Source organism: Botrytis porri, assembly GCF_014898465.1.
Source record: "Botrytis porri strain MUCL 3234 chromosome Unknown BPOR_013, whole genome shotgun sequence".
NCBI classification, from domain to species: domain Eukaryota; kingdom Fungi; phylum Ascomycota; class Leotiomycetes; order Helotiales; family Sclerotiniaceae; genus Botrytis; species Botrytis porri.
In genome coordinates, this window is record NW_024066087.1 from 1,288,301 (window position 1) to 1,302,646 (window position 14,346).

Consider the following 14,346-nt stretch of genomic DNA (forward strand, 5'->3'; position numbering starts at 1 on the left):
CGTGCCATTCGAGGCCAACCACTTTCACTTCTTTCCCAATGCCGGCAGCGCAAGTGGATAAATGATTTCTTTTCGACGAGATAGCGAATTCGTTTAATACAATGGAAACGATTGTTGTTTATGTTTGAGAAATTCGAGATTATTATTAAACTTGGTTTGGAAAGTCTCAGGAAAAGGGATTAAGTCTGAGCCAATGTCCAGGGTTCTTGCTGTTTAGAAATGGCTGGGATTTATTAAGAAGGGTTGGTGGTTATTTTTATATTATGGGATTTTATTCAAAGCTTCTATCAAGTAAACAATGTGAATATGAATATGAATATGAATATGAATATGAATATGGATCGTAAACAGTCGAATAAGATATTGGATGATTCGAAGCGCAAAAAACGGTATTATTGGGGAAGAAAAAGAAAAGATGGTAAAAAGCTCCGAATATTATTAAAGTATCTTGGTGATGATCAGAATGGGGGAGATGGGGAGATTGATGATGGCATGGAATGGAATGGGATGAGATGAGATGAGATGGGACAAGATGGGACAGGATGTGATGTGATAGTTTCTCTATTCCAAGACAAACTCTTTTGAGGGAGGGTCAATTGGGAGTGGGTGAGTGAGTGGGTGAGTGAGTGGGTGAGTGGGTGAGTGAGTGAGTGAGTGATAGTGAGTTGAGTTGAGTCTCTTGTTCGTATCTACAGAAGTACCTGGATTATGTGCCAGTTGGGTGTGTGGGTATGTGAAGAAGTACAGTGCTTAGAACCAGCTACCTCAGAGTATCAACTCTAAAGTCTAAAATATTGCTACCTTGTCACTAGTGGCCTACTCCCTCCGTATATGGTCCAGCATCGTAATACGCCTTGTTTTATCTTTCAGGTACCAAAGAACCACAATTTCGGAATGAGATAGACCAGGGGTTGAGATCCAATCCTGACAATACCCTGACAATGAATACATTCGTCAAATGGATGCTGTGCAAATAAAAGGCTTAATATTGACGTGGAAGAAAGTGTATTATTATGATTATGAGTCTACCCAGCACCTACCTAGCTATTATGGTCAGAGAGATGCGAAAGGGGGAAACGGTTAACGTGGAGATTAACCTTGACATTACTCTTTTCCCCCTTCCCTAGAGAACTATCAATTTGGCTTGTCTTATTATAGGAACAGGACGAGACTCATATGGGTGGAAAAGAAACTGAGTCAAAATTCCCAACTTCTGCAGCCGCCGCGTCTGTACATCCGTATCAGAATCATATTATATATGTAGGGAGTACGACCCTAAGGTATGTACCTTTCTGCGATATATACCTAGTCCCTAGTAAAGTCTTTCTCTTCCTTTTCCTGCTGAACGTTTCCCACAATTCTCCAAAAGTTGATATGATACATATGTACGATGTACGATGTAGGATTTTTAATGGTTCATGGTTCATCGTTCACGTCCAGCCATTGCCATGTACCCCTGACTCTGGACCATTTCCCCTTCATTTCCGTTCCACTCATCATCTTCCCATTCATGCGCACTTTACTCAATTCGATCGACGGTTAGGAGTTTCATTTCACACCCAAGCAATTTATGGGTAGGGCTATCAAATTAAGTATCGACATTGGAGGCCCTTGCTTCTGGCTGCTATGCATTCGGACTACCGTGGAAACAAAGATAAATCTTTCACGTTTCCTTTTACTTCAACGACTAGGTAGCTAAATTTTTACTCGTCATCGTCATCTTTCCTCCAGATATACTCCGTGATTCTATTGAATCCTTCTCGAACAATTCATGGAATCTCTGAGGGGGTCCATGATGAAGGAGTTTGAATCGTAGCTACAAAATATGTCGGCACCCGCTTGATTAGTATGCAGCAATGCCTCCAATTCGACTTATCCAGCCAACCAGATATCTCATACGAAGGCGATCATCTATTCATCATCCCGGATTGGCAGTGCGTCGGTTTCCATTGTTGCAACAGGTAGACAGAAGATTTGCTCGGTCAGATACATTGGCTTTCCTATAGGTCCAATCATGGCTGGGCGTTTGATCTTGAAATTTCCGGCTGCATGCTGTCATATTTCTTCCATCCTCATTCAACAAATCAGAAGAGATAAAGATCTGGGCGATGCAGTGGCGATGTATTCACGAGATCGATAAATAAAGTTTTTGACCACTTCTGCTTCTCTATGCAGTACCATTTTAAGATCTATTCAAGCTGAGGAGGATCCGGGGAAGCGGTTACACCATCCTCATGAAAACCGATTCCCTCTCTCTTCGTCTAATACATGCTCTGGAAAAGAAACAGAACATATAACATATGATTGGAGGTGTGATATTTGGGGGTTCTGACTTCTGGCGGCTAAAATCCTTTGAAATTGGGTTGACAGATGACCTACATATTGCGTACAATCACATCAATCCATGGTAGATGGTGATCCTCCAAGGACATTGAAGATGTTTTCTGGAATAGGGTAATAAGTGTGTAGGTACTGAATGGTAAGTTACAACGATTCCTATGTTTCTTCCTTGGTAAACCGAAACCCTGGATGATAGGTAACAATCAGATCTCCTTTGCACACCTAAAAGATTCCGGTCACAATAAGTTGCATCGTGCATGAAATATGCGAAATCCACAACCAGCATCGAATATAGCGATTGATAGTAGTTTAAGTGGAATGGAAAGCTGGAGAGTCGAGTAAATTGAGAATGCAGTACAACATTGTATCAAGTCAATCTTCCGATGGATTGGAAAGGGTAGAAAGGGGGTCAAGTAAAGTCGAGAGTTTGCTTGATGAACTTTGGGAATCTCAGCATTTAGTCATACATAATATATATGAATTGAGATTCCGCGGTCCTTTCAACCTGCTCAGTTACACCTCATCTCCATCTCGATATAGTAGCACCACCTGGGCATCTCTAGCATCATCACATCTTATCAATTCTGAGCCACAAGGACTAGAGCTACACGCTTTGTCAGCCATGTTAGCCAACCTTAACCTTAGGTACCTGCTGGAAGAATCCTCATCAGCCACGTTATGTTGTGGCGTCGGTATATCTAGCGGGATCTCGGTTGTGCAAAGTCTAATTTGTAAGGCGGTCATTATTCTACTCTACTCTGTATTCTGTCTGTATTGCATTCAAATATTCCCAGCTCGTGACATTTATTATATTAATTTCAAGGTATGATAATAAGTTAGTGATAAAGATACTGCTACTTTCACAACTCACAGGTACATAGGTACTCTCCATACATAGGTATCTTTTCGATCACTCGAATATATATATATAATTCGGCCTTCAGTCGAAATTGATTTTTCAACCTCGTGGTATCATATAATTCACCAAATTGTGCGTCATTTAGTAATCATCATTGAACTGTTGGTTCTCTTGATCCACGCGTCGGATTGTCTTTTGATGTAAATTCCCACCTAACTGTCATTAGATCAGATACAGATTATCTTTCTAGAGGACCTTCGACCAACTCATCGCGAAGCCTTACCGAAACCTCGACCGCCCTCTCGACCGCCTCAATTTATTCATTCTTCGACTTTCAAGTATTCAATGAGCAATTAATGTTTGAAGAATGGTAATTTTTCCCTTCTAAGATCATGACAGCAGTTGCCGTTCAGCATGGAGCTCCCCGCCAACAACACGATCTACACCGATCAAATCCCGCTCCCAAATTAGATTCACCTTCAGGTCAACAACCTCAACCTCAAAACCATACATTTGCCACTGCGCCGAACTCACAACAACTGCCACATTCCAGTCCGGCAATGAATGGTATGAATGGCATGTTAGGAACCATGAATTCGAGGCATACCGTGAGCAATGATCCAATCCAGCCTGTCAACGGCGTAGAAGCTGGATCTGCATATGCGCCGGCGAACTTGGATCGCATCAATGGTACATCGCAGAATGGATCAAGCACACGGCCAACAACTTCAACCGGAGCTACTGCAGAATCATCACAAGACGATTCGGAGCCAGATAAAATACGGCGCAGACCAGCTGCACTACTTCAAAGATCCAAGAGTGATTATGGACCGAGGGGTGAAGATGCAAATGTAGATATGGAAGAAGATATACAAGATTGGGGAGAAAGGCATGGGTTTGGAACTAATTATGCATCTGAAGAGTATGTTTCGCAACTAGCAAATGTAAGTTGTTCTTTCCTTCAATGATAATATCTCGGTCCGGCATCAGTCTCCCAGTTTTTGAATATGCCACTCTTTCAACCCTGCAACACCTCGACCTAAGCAAACTGTTATTTTGTACATCTCATAACATTCTTTTCTTTCTGAAGCATGGATGATCATTTTGATGTTTGGAGTTTAAGTTACTCTTTTGTTGAAAGCTTCGATTTTTTGTCGCCCATAGCAAATGATGATCGGGAGGGCGCAGACTATTTCTGTGAGAAACGCGAATATGTGATTGCAGTCTCAAACAACGGCTCAGCGTTCCGTCGAGCGCAGCATCGCCGCCTTCAATCTTCATTGCGCTGGGCGCTTGGAGTTGACTTTGTGGACGTAGACTTAGAAACAAGTACTGACATTGTACAACAGAACTGGTACATGTACTTTACAGATAAACGACACGAGACAACGGGCAACCCTAAATCACTGGGATACGAACTTCAAGATTGGCGGATGAAGGATCGTCTAAAAACCGTATCTGCAGCATTGGCAATATGCCTAAACATTGGAGTCGAACCACCTGATCAACTGAAGACTACACCTGGTGCAAAGTTGGAGGCCTGGCAGGATCCTTCACATCCTCCCGTACAAAAGGCTTTGGAGACAATTGGAAAATCTCTACAAGCCCAATACGAGACATTGGCCATTCGAACAAGATACAAGCAATATTTGGATCCGTCCGTGGAAGAGACGAAGAAGTTTTGCATATCACTCCGTCGAAATGCTAAAGAAGAACGAGTTCTCTTCCATTACAATGGTCATGGCGTTCCAAAGCCTACTTCATCTGGCGAAATTTGGGTATTTAACAAGAACTACACGCAGTACATTCCAGTATCATTGTATGATCTACAAACATGGCTTCAAGCACCGACATTCTTCGTTTGGGACTGTTCAGATTCGGGCAACATCTTGAATAACTTTCATCGCTTTGTTGACAAGCATGAACAAGAAGAGCTTGAAAATTCGAAAAAGGATCCAAACTATGTAGTTACTAACTATAAACCTTACATTCACCTGGCAGCATGTGGAATTAAGGAAAACCTACCTACAAATCCTCTGCTTCCTGCTGATGTCTTCACAGCATGCCTAACTACCCCTATTGAAATGGCCTTGTGGTTTTTCGTTCTACAAAACCCACTCCCATCACAAGTTTCACCAGAGCGAGCCAAAAAGCTTCCTGGTAGACTGCAAGAAAGGCGGACTCCTTTGGGAGAGCTGAACTGGATCTTTACAGCCATTACGGATACTATAGCTTGGACCACCCTCCCCAGGCCCTTGTTTAGGAAGTTCTTCAGACAAGATTTGATGGTTGCAGCTCTATTCAGAAACTTTCTGTTAGCACAGAGAATTATGTCGGCTTATGGATGCCACCCACAGTCATATCCGCAGCTTCCAGACACTCATCAACATTCTCTTTGGGAAAGCTGGGATTTAGCAGTAGAAATGGCTTTGGCTCAATTGCCGTCGTTAGAGTTGAAGGAGTCAGGGCAACTTCCAGATTATGAATTCCAGAACTCCAGTTTCTTCACGGAACAACTTACAGCATTTGAGGTTTATCTGACACAGGGTGCTGTAACTCACAAAGCCCCTGATCAGCTTCCCGTTGTTCTTCAGGTTCTCCTCAGTCAGCAACATCGAGTACGCGCTTTGATACTGTTAGGGAAGTTTCTTGACATGGGTCCTTGGGCAGTAAACCTTGCTTTGAGCATAGGCATCTTTCCATACGTCTTAAAATTGTTACAATCAGCCGCGGCGGAGTTAAAGCCTGTGATGGTTTTTATCTGGACCCGTGTTCTGGCTGTTGATCTCACATGTCAGCAAGATTTGTTGAAAGATAGTGGCTACAACTACTTCTCAAGTATATTGAAACCCAATGAAGGCCTTCCAGTAGTGGATAGCCTTGAACACAAGGCTATGTGTGCGTTTATTCTAGCCATGCTCTGCAATGGATACAAGCAAGGTCAAAATGTCTGCAACCAAACAGATATTATGACTTACTGTTTAACACACTTGCAGAATGCAGACAACCCACTTCTGCGACAATGGGCGTGTCTATGTATTAGTCAGCTTTGGAATGATCTCCCTGAAGCGAAATGGCGGGGCATCAGAGAGAATGCACCTGCAAAATTATCCAGTCTGGTTCGCGATGTATGCTGCGAAGTCAGAGCTGCCATGCTATATGCCATGACTACTTTTCTGGGAATCCCCGACTTGACAGATGAGGTTGCTCGAAATGAGGAGTCAATATCGTGGACTGTCATAGAACTAGCAAACGATGGAAACGCCATGGTCCGCAAAGAACTGCTGGTATATTTCTCTAAGTTTATACATCGATATGAGAGTAAGTTCTGGGTAGTGGCATTTGAACAGCTGCAGGAGGAACGAGAGTATAGACAATCTCCCCCTCTTGACGATGGGAATGATCACAAAATGGGATTGCACTATGCTCGTATGGATAACAGAAATAAGGATGGTACCATCAAAGCCACAGCTCAGGGCTTGTCTCACAATTCCATTTTCGCTGTGGTTTGGAAACACGTTCTGATAATGGCAATTGATCCACATCCCGAAGTTCAGCGTAATGCGACCATTATTGTGGATGCTCTCCATACATCACTCCTTCGCTCACCAGTTGGGGCCGCAGCGCGTAAACTATTTGATGACATAAGTCGCATTTCAGCGAAACCAAAGGCATCGAAATCACATGCATCGGAGACAAGACCCAGTACACCAACGCGACAAGATACCTTGTCAGGCACACAGTCTAGTCAGCAAGGCTTACTTAAAAGAACAGCTAGTTACCTGTTTACTCTACCTTTCGGTGGTTCCACTGGTGAAGTAACACCACCTGACTCAACCGGAAGATCTGGTTTGAAGTCGCCTGGCCTGAATCGGAACTCTTTGCCACTGCGATCACGTCTTCCGCCAGACTTTAACTCCCCACCGGAGCAGAATGATATCGCATCGACCCCAGGCACATATCATGCAGCAAATGAGCCAACATCAGGCGGCTTTCAACCTCGAAACCTGTCGGAACCATGTACCATACCGTTGGAAAGCACTTTCCTGGAATGGTCGATTGAATATTTCCGCGAGCCCCAGATGAAACCAAACGAAGCTGAAGAGCCCGGTAGTACTGATTACAATGAACGGCTTTGGCGACGATCGAGGAACGAAGCAATTCTACGCGATACTCAACCGCAGAAAGAAATTGCCGGTAATGGCAAATGGACGCATGCTACTGGGTTTTTCAATAACTCTAGCCAGCCGACAAAAATGACCCTCCATCAATTTGAAGATCATCTTGCTGTTTCTGATGATCGCGACACGATTTGTGTTTGGGATTGGAAGAAGCAAGATCGCCTTAGTCGATTTTCAAATGGAAACCCGGAAGGTTCCAGAATTAGTGATGTCCAATTTATTAATGAGGACGATCAAGCATTCTTGTTAACCGGGTCTTCTGATGGGGTTATTCGCATTTATAGGAATTATGACTCCGACAAAAAGATTGAAGTTGCTTCGGCATGGAGAGCTTTGACGCATCTTGTCCCAAGTAACGTCAATTCTGGAATGGTATTTGACTGGCAACAAGTTACTGGAAAACTCCTGGTAGCTGGTGATGTAAAGGTGATCAGAGTGTGGGCTGCGGCGCCTGAGCTTTGTGTTGTGGATATTAATGCTCGGTCCGGTTCTTGTGTCACGTCCTTGACTTCTGATCAAATGACAGGTAATGTTTTCGTGGCAGGTTTTGGTGATGGAGCTATACGAGTATTTGACGCTAGAAACAAGCCTCAAGAAGCTATGGTTAAGAAATGGAAAGATGAATCTGACAGGGTATGGATCAAGAGTGTGCATATGCAACGAGGTGGTCAAAGAGAGCTTCTCTCCGCTAGTCGCAATGGTAAAGTTAAACTTTGGGACATTCGAATGGACAAACCACTACGAGTCATCCAAGCTACAAAGGATACTCTACGTACTGCTAGCACCCACGAACATCTTCCAGTATTTGCTGTGTAAGTTTATTTCCTTTCTGTTTCCTTGAATAGGACTAATATTCTCTATAGTGGCACTGGAAACCATACAGTCAAGGTTTTCAATTTTGATGGCAGAGAACTCTCAAGAGTTGAGCCATACTCGAGCTTCTTACATCAAGCTCGTCAATCACCTATTTCAGCTACGGCATTCCATCCGCATCGGATGATGTTAGCTTGTGCCGCGAGGGGCGATAATCATATAAATCTGTTCTCATGTGCGGAGCGGAAAGTGCCATCAATAGAGTATTGATTCGATAGTCAAGGTAGAACATGTTCTTTCAAGATTCGCTTAATGAGGTAATAGGCTAGAGCGAGTCTTGATCAATTATCATATTGTACGGTGTATCGGGAGTTGGGGGTAAACAACTTAAATGCATAATAGCTTTGCATAAATTCATTGGGCAAGTAGGATTTTGAGGGTGTCATACTTCCATCGGAAGTTTTGAGGGTTGGTTGATATTTTTCCGGGCGTTCGGAGGCTATATCATGGATTGGTTTGAAATTAATTGGCATCCATGTGCCCGCATGGTTTGGGTTTTTTGGCTTGGGTTTGGTATTCACTTGCATTTACCTAGCTAGATTGACATTGGCTAGATTGGAGATTTGAAGAAAGTGCAATGGAAGAAGGCAAGGAGAGAATTATTCTGACCTTGACTTCTTTTTGATGATGCCGGTGGTAATGATTAATAGTGGACGTTTGCTGTTTGTATGTATGCACGTATGTATGTAGAACTTCGGGGGCTAGTTGTCAATTTACATATTAGGTCAATTTTTGTGGTTGAGTTAAGGGGATGAATCAGAGGTGCGATGTGATGTGATGTGATTTGGGGGGCTTTGCGGCGTAGTGAGTACATTGTGTTTTGTATCTGAGTTTATGTTGAGGTTATGGATTGATTGAAGATTGGATAGTTGAGTACCTAGCTGTTGCTAGATGGAATCTTTGATTCGTTTGTGAAGATGTTGAGATGTTGTGTTTTGGTAGGTGATTGGGTTATTGTCGGTGGGAGGGAGAGGATATAGACATATGGTGAAATTTGGAGAAGTTATGGAGGGAGGATGTATAGATGTTTAGGAGTTGGAATGGACGATTTCTAGGAGGAGGGTTGTTAGTGTGAGGGTTTGGTGTTGATATTGCTTGTTGAGCGGGTGGGTTGGGGGGAGGGGGGGAGGCGAGTGAAGTAAGATGTGAGAGAGGAGGGGGGTAAGAGAGGTGATGGAGGAGATTGAGGAATTGGGCTTGATAGGAAATGTGGAAGGAGAAGATTATAAATATGGTGGTTATGTTAGGTTGGATGAGTAGGTAGATATCTAAATCTTTAGGTACATCTAATCCTCGATTCATTCTGTTTTCCTCAAAGTCTGTCGTCGTCTGATTGATGGTTTGATTTGATTTGTGACGCATAATTTCATCGTGGTTGAGGTATTGAATCGACATTCCGAAACAAAGTTTGGAATCCAGTTCTGACAGTATAGTAGACTGTCTGTTCCTGCGATTTGAGTACTGATCATCAGGGTACGAACATACGCTCAATACAGTAGGGGAATGGATGGGATTTATTTTTATGTTTCTCTCCTAGGAAATATCCCACAGTAGATAGTGCAGAATAGCAAATCGTAATATGTTGAACGTGATAAAACTTCTCATTTTCTTGATCGGGATTCGGTTGTGGTTTGAACAGTGGTGAATGATCATAAGTTACTTGTCTACCTACCTACCTAGGTACTGTCATGATCTGCGAGAGCGCTAGCCGCGTAGCAAGATCTATATAAGTATTCTACTCTTTTCATATTCCTTGACTTTCTGGATAGAACACACACAATGTCCTGTGTGTGATCCGCACGCAGTCGGAAGCTCAGAAAGCCCGTTCCGTCCAACCCCTCGCCAGCACCTCTTCAATTTCGTGACTTTTAATCGCGTAACCCTTGATTTTGTAATCAAATATTTACTCAATCAAAATCACTATAGTGCATAGTCAAACTGCCTGATCTTGGGTCGTTGCACATGATTTTGAACCCAGTTAAATTGGCGATGGTTGTGAACCGGAACTTAAAATGCTTTCGCTGCTACTTTTGTTACTTCTTACTAACACAGCGGTAAGTACATTGACAATTGGAGCCTACAAATTGGGCAGTACATTGTCTTTCATCTACTTGGATTATCCAAACGGTTCTAATCTCCTTGATGATCAAGTCTAGGTAGACTTTCCAGGATGCAGCTGGTGTGCATAGGTAGGTACCTAATGCCTATTCTCTCTCGCCAAATTGGAGTGGATTAGCCAAAATATCTATCTGTATATGGTGGATATCAGCGCTAGAAAAAGATACCTAGACTTCGAGAGATTCACTTTTCTAGGTTTGATGATACGTTTGGAATCTATTCAACCGTATCAATATCAAAAGTCACTTCAAGGAATGGATACGGTGTTCACCGTAGACGAGATGTCTCGATAGGGTGTGGGTTATTTATAAGCATGGTGTTGTTCGCGCTATTGAGCGAAATAAGAAACATCAAAGTTGATTCGGTTCTGACCGTAACAGAGATATGCTACTCGGAAGACTGTGCTGATATAAGCATGGTGTTGTTCGCAATATTGAGCGAGAGGAAAAACATTGCATGGTTAATACGGTCCTGACTGTAGCAGAGATATATTCATGAGAATACGGTGCTAATGCAAGCATATGCTTCGCGACTTTGAGAAACATTGAATAGTTGATACGGTCTTCACCGTAGCAAACATATCAGCACTGTGCTATATAAACCAGCTGTGCCTCCCAGCCTGGAGAGACAAAAAAAGATCACAATTCGTTGATACAGTTCTCACTTCAGCCAAGATATTGCAGCAAAAATATCTTGCCGATACAAGCACATTGCCATACCAGCGCCGTAGACATATACGCTCGCGGGAATTGATAAGCAAATCATACACTAGCACCTGTATTTGCTGGCCTCTTTTCCTATATTAAGGCCTTCCCCCCCGTCTAAAATTTGCTTTCTCGTTCCTTGGGTTCTTGTCAAAACAAATCTTCAAATCACAAAGTTCCTCATCGACCCAACTCTCGATAACAACTTACACTCACAACTTCTTCACGAACAATCACGAACAACTGCAATCAAATCCAAAACTTTCCATCAACTGCAGCTTCGACTCTTCTGAACATGACCAGTAACATGATGGATCTGCGCGGTTGGATCGCAAAATGGGGCCAACCTAGTAGAACTAGCAATGTTGGACACGATTTTGAACAGACTCTCGAACAGAAAAAGAGCAGGGAGCAATATGTTGCGCACCTTCTCGCTTCAAAACAAATCGAAGCTCCTAAACAACCCGAAGCATCCAAGCGAGATGAAATCCTACAACTCAAATCTCTCTTGCCATTGCATCGCAACCCTGCTCAACACTTCGAGAGTCTTTCGGTCGTCCTCATGTTCCGCACTCCTTTCTCCAAGCTAACACGCAGACAGCAAAGTAACTACGGCTGGGGATTGGAAAGTGTGCCTCTGCTTGAAATGTTCGGAAGAGAATTTCTGAAGAAGAGCTGTGATCTGTATGGAGTTGATCTTGGCAGATTACAGCTGATTGTCAATGAATTGTGGTTGGAAAAGGTGTTCTCGCCATCATTGAGCCTGATGAGTGAGCTTGGGAAGTTTACAGACGAGGAACTGGTCAGCGATTGGTTGAGAACAGCTCTCGGATTGCCAATTCTCAATAAGAACGGGCTGGTGTCTGCAAATCAAAGCAGACCTTCGGAGTCGCTTAGTGCTACACAGCGCCCTCATGAATCACGGGAAAAACCAAGACAATCTTCCAACCCCGTGGCTCAGAAGCCAAAACCATTATCAAACATTGGGCAACCCAAGGTCGGCGGTCGTAGTCCACGTCCCACGAAGAGTGTCTACATGACGATGATTTCCTCTACTCCTAAACATGGAGGAAAGAGTAACATTTACAATCCATCTGCTCTCCGTCGACCAAAGGGCTCAGCTGCTCCGATTCAAAACTGCAGGGCTGCGCAACCATCATATGCCGCTTCGATATCTCATTCCATATCCACATCTGAGGGCGTGAGTATCAGCAGAGCCAACACCGCCAGCCGCCGTTTCTCCACATCTGACGGATCACAAAATGGGGAATGGGACAGCTTTTGCCGGTCTCAATCGACACAGCCAAAAGCGAGATCGAGATCTTTTTCTGAGGCTCCTAGTAGCTCACGAAACAGTGCTCCAGATGCCTCATTTTCTGCACCTGTTGTTCATCAATACGTACCACCTGCGAGTCTCCCCACACCTCAATCCGAACAAATTAGTCCAGGTACTGGGCTTGGAGTCGGAATCGCCTCAGCTAGCATTCCAATCCCACATGCTATGCTCGATAGTCCTTCGACTGTTGATTCCGCTCCGGTCTACGATGAAGATGCCATGGACATGGATGATGCGGTCTTTATATGCACATACAACAGCTCGCTTGTCCCCAGTCAAGCCCCGAAAGGATTGACCAATACTACTCTTGATTACTATGACGACGGAGACGCAATGGATCTTGATGATGGGATGGATCTCGATATCCCAATGCCCGAACGTCAACGAAGACCCTCTCTGATTCGCCATCAGACTTTGTTGAAATCAACACATGTTGCATCCGAGACTGGGACTGGGACTGGGTCTGCAGCTACATCTCATAGCAGAAGCAGTAGCAGACGAAACTCTATCTGCGATCCCTCACCGACTGCTTCTACTGTTATAAATGCAATGAAAATCAATCATTCGAGAGTAGTCAGAAGCTTACGCAGATCTCGTCGTTCATCTCTGTCTCTGCAAGATGTTGTGACCAGGTGGGAGGATTTGAATACTCGCCCATTTTAGGGTGCTTGTATCTTGGTCGAAGCTGTTGGACGGAGTTTGGATAGCTTTGAGGGGGGCGCAGGGTCGGAACTGGGAAGGAATTGTAGCCGCAGAGGGCAATGGGAAGAATGGAAAGGGCGGAGATGAGGGATCAGGGAGAGCATCTTCCAGGAAGAGCGAGTATGCTTTGAGAAGTCCTGCTGCTGAGATTGAATGAATATGGTTGGGGATTGGTGTAGGAATTAGATTTTCTTTTCTTCTTTTCTTTTTTTCGAATAACATGAGTTGGAAAAGGAGTGTTGGACATACGAGAATATCAGGTCATGGAAACACAGGGCGGTGCGAAGATTTTGAAGACGTCTGGGTATGCCCAGACTAGTAGTTAGCATTTTAAATTCATAATTGCATAAATCATGGCATAAAGATACAATCATCATTGATAGCTCCGTGTGTATGTACTTCTATTGGTACTTAATGAATGTAGTTTTTAGTTGTAATGAATTGTTTCTGATTTTAGAATTGGTGTGATATTCGAATGTCTAGAACCGATTTTGGTCCATGTGACGTAGAGATTTTCAACTAGATTGACAATGTTGCTCTGTCAACCATGCATCAAGTCACTGTAACACGGGCAACAAACGGAAGCAGGTCCTCCTAGGAATAAGTACTGATCGGCATTGACAAAATGGAATTGTTTCAGATGGCCATCGATCTTCTCTAAATAATGTGTATTTCCCCATGAATTGGCAAGATTGCCATGCAACATCGAGATATTCGTCATGTTTCCCTGAAAATTGGTTGATTTTTCTTGCAAATTATGAAACATTAGATTTGGAAAAATCATCACTTACGTGGTTCAAGACCGCCGCTGTTATTGAAAAAAGACTCCCTGAATTGAAATCGATCAAATTATAACCATAAATCTTAACTCGGATACGTGTGGATTTAACATCCTTGGACTCAAATATCCGCTCCAGTTGTCTTAACAAAGGTTGCTTTTGCAAGGGCAATGCCCCTGGAGAAGGCTACTTCGCTCTGGCGGTGTCTGCTCGTCGTTGGTATCTCATATTTTTTGATTTATTCGCCTTGCCTCTAATGACTTCAAAATTGAATGGATACATTTCAAAGAACTAAACACTTTGAACAATCCGTGGCTAGTATGCCAGTAAAATTGGCAGGACCTTAAAAAGTACGTCGAAAGAGCTGCCTCCCTACCATCTCAGAGAAAATGACCCACAACTGCAACTTGCGTTCCTCCAACTGGGCATAAGAATTCCCTTTTATGGCTCCTGG

At 43.4% G+C, this 14,346-nt stretch overlaps 2 protein-coding genes across 2 annotated transcripts; both read left to right on the forward strand.

The window, feature by feature from the left end:
- Positions 1-3,591: 3,591 nt before the first annotated feature.
- EAF01_009291 (uncharacterized protein) lies at positions 3,592-8,463 on the forward strand (the record flags this gene model as incomplete). The annotated part of the gene is made up of 3 exons (XM_038917547.1): positions 3,592-4,143; positions 4,549-8,192; positions 8,244-8,463. The coding sequence occupies 3 exons, from the start codon at positions 3,592-3,594 to the stop codon at positions 8,461-8,463; spliced, it is 4,416 nt and encodes a 1,471-aa protein (XP_038767152.1).
- Positions 8,464-11,370: 2,907 nt separating this feature from the next.
- On the forward strand, positions 11,371-13,074 carry EAF01_009292 (uncharacterized protein; the record flags this gene model as incomplete). The annotated part of the gene is made up of 1 exon (XM_038917548.1): positions 11,371-13,074. The coding sequence occupies one exon, from the start codon at positions 11,371-11,373 to the stop codon at positions 13,072-13,074; it is 1,704 nt and encodes a 567-aa protein (XP_038767153.1).
- Between the last annotated feature and the right edge of the window lie 1,272 nt (positions 13,075-14,346).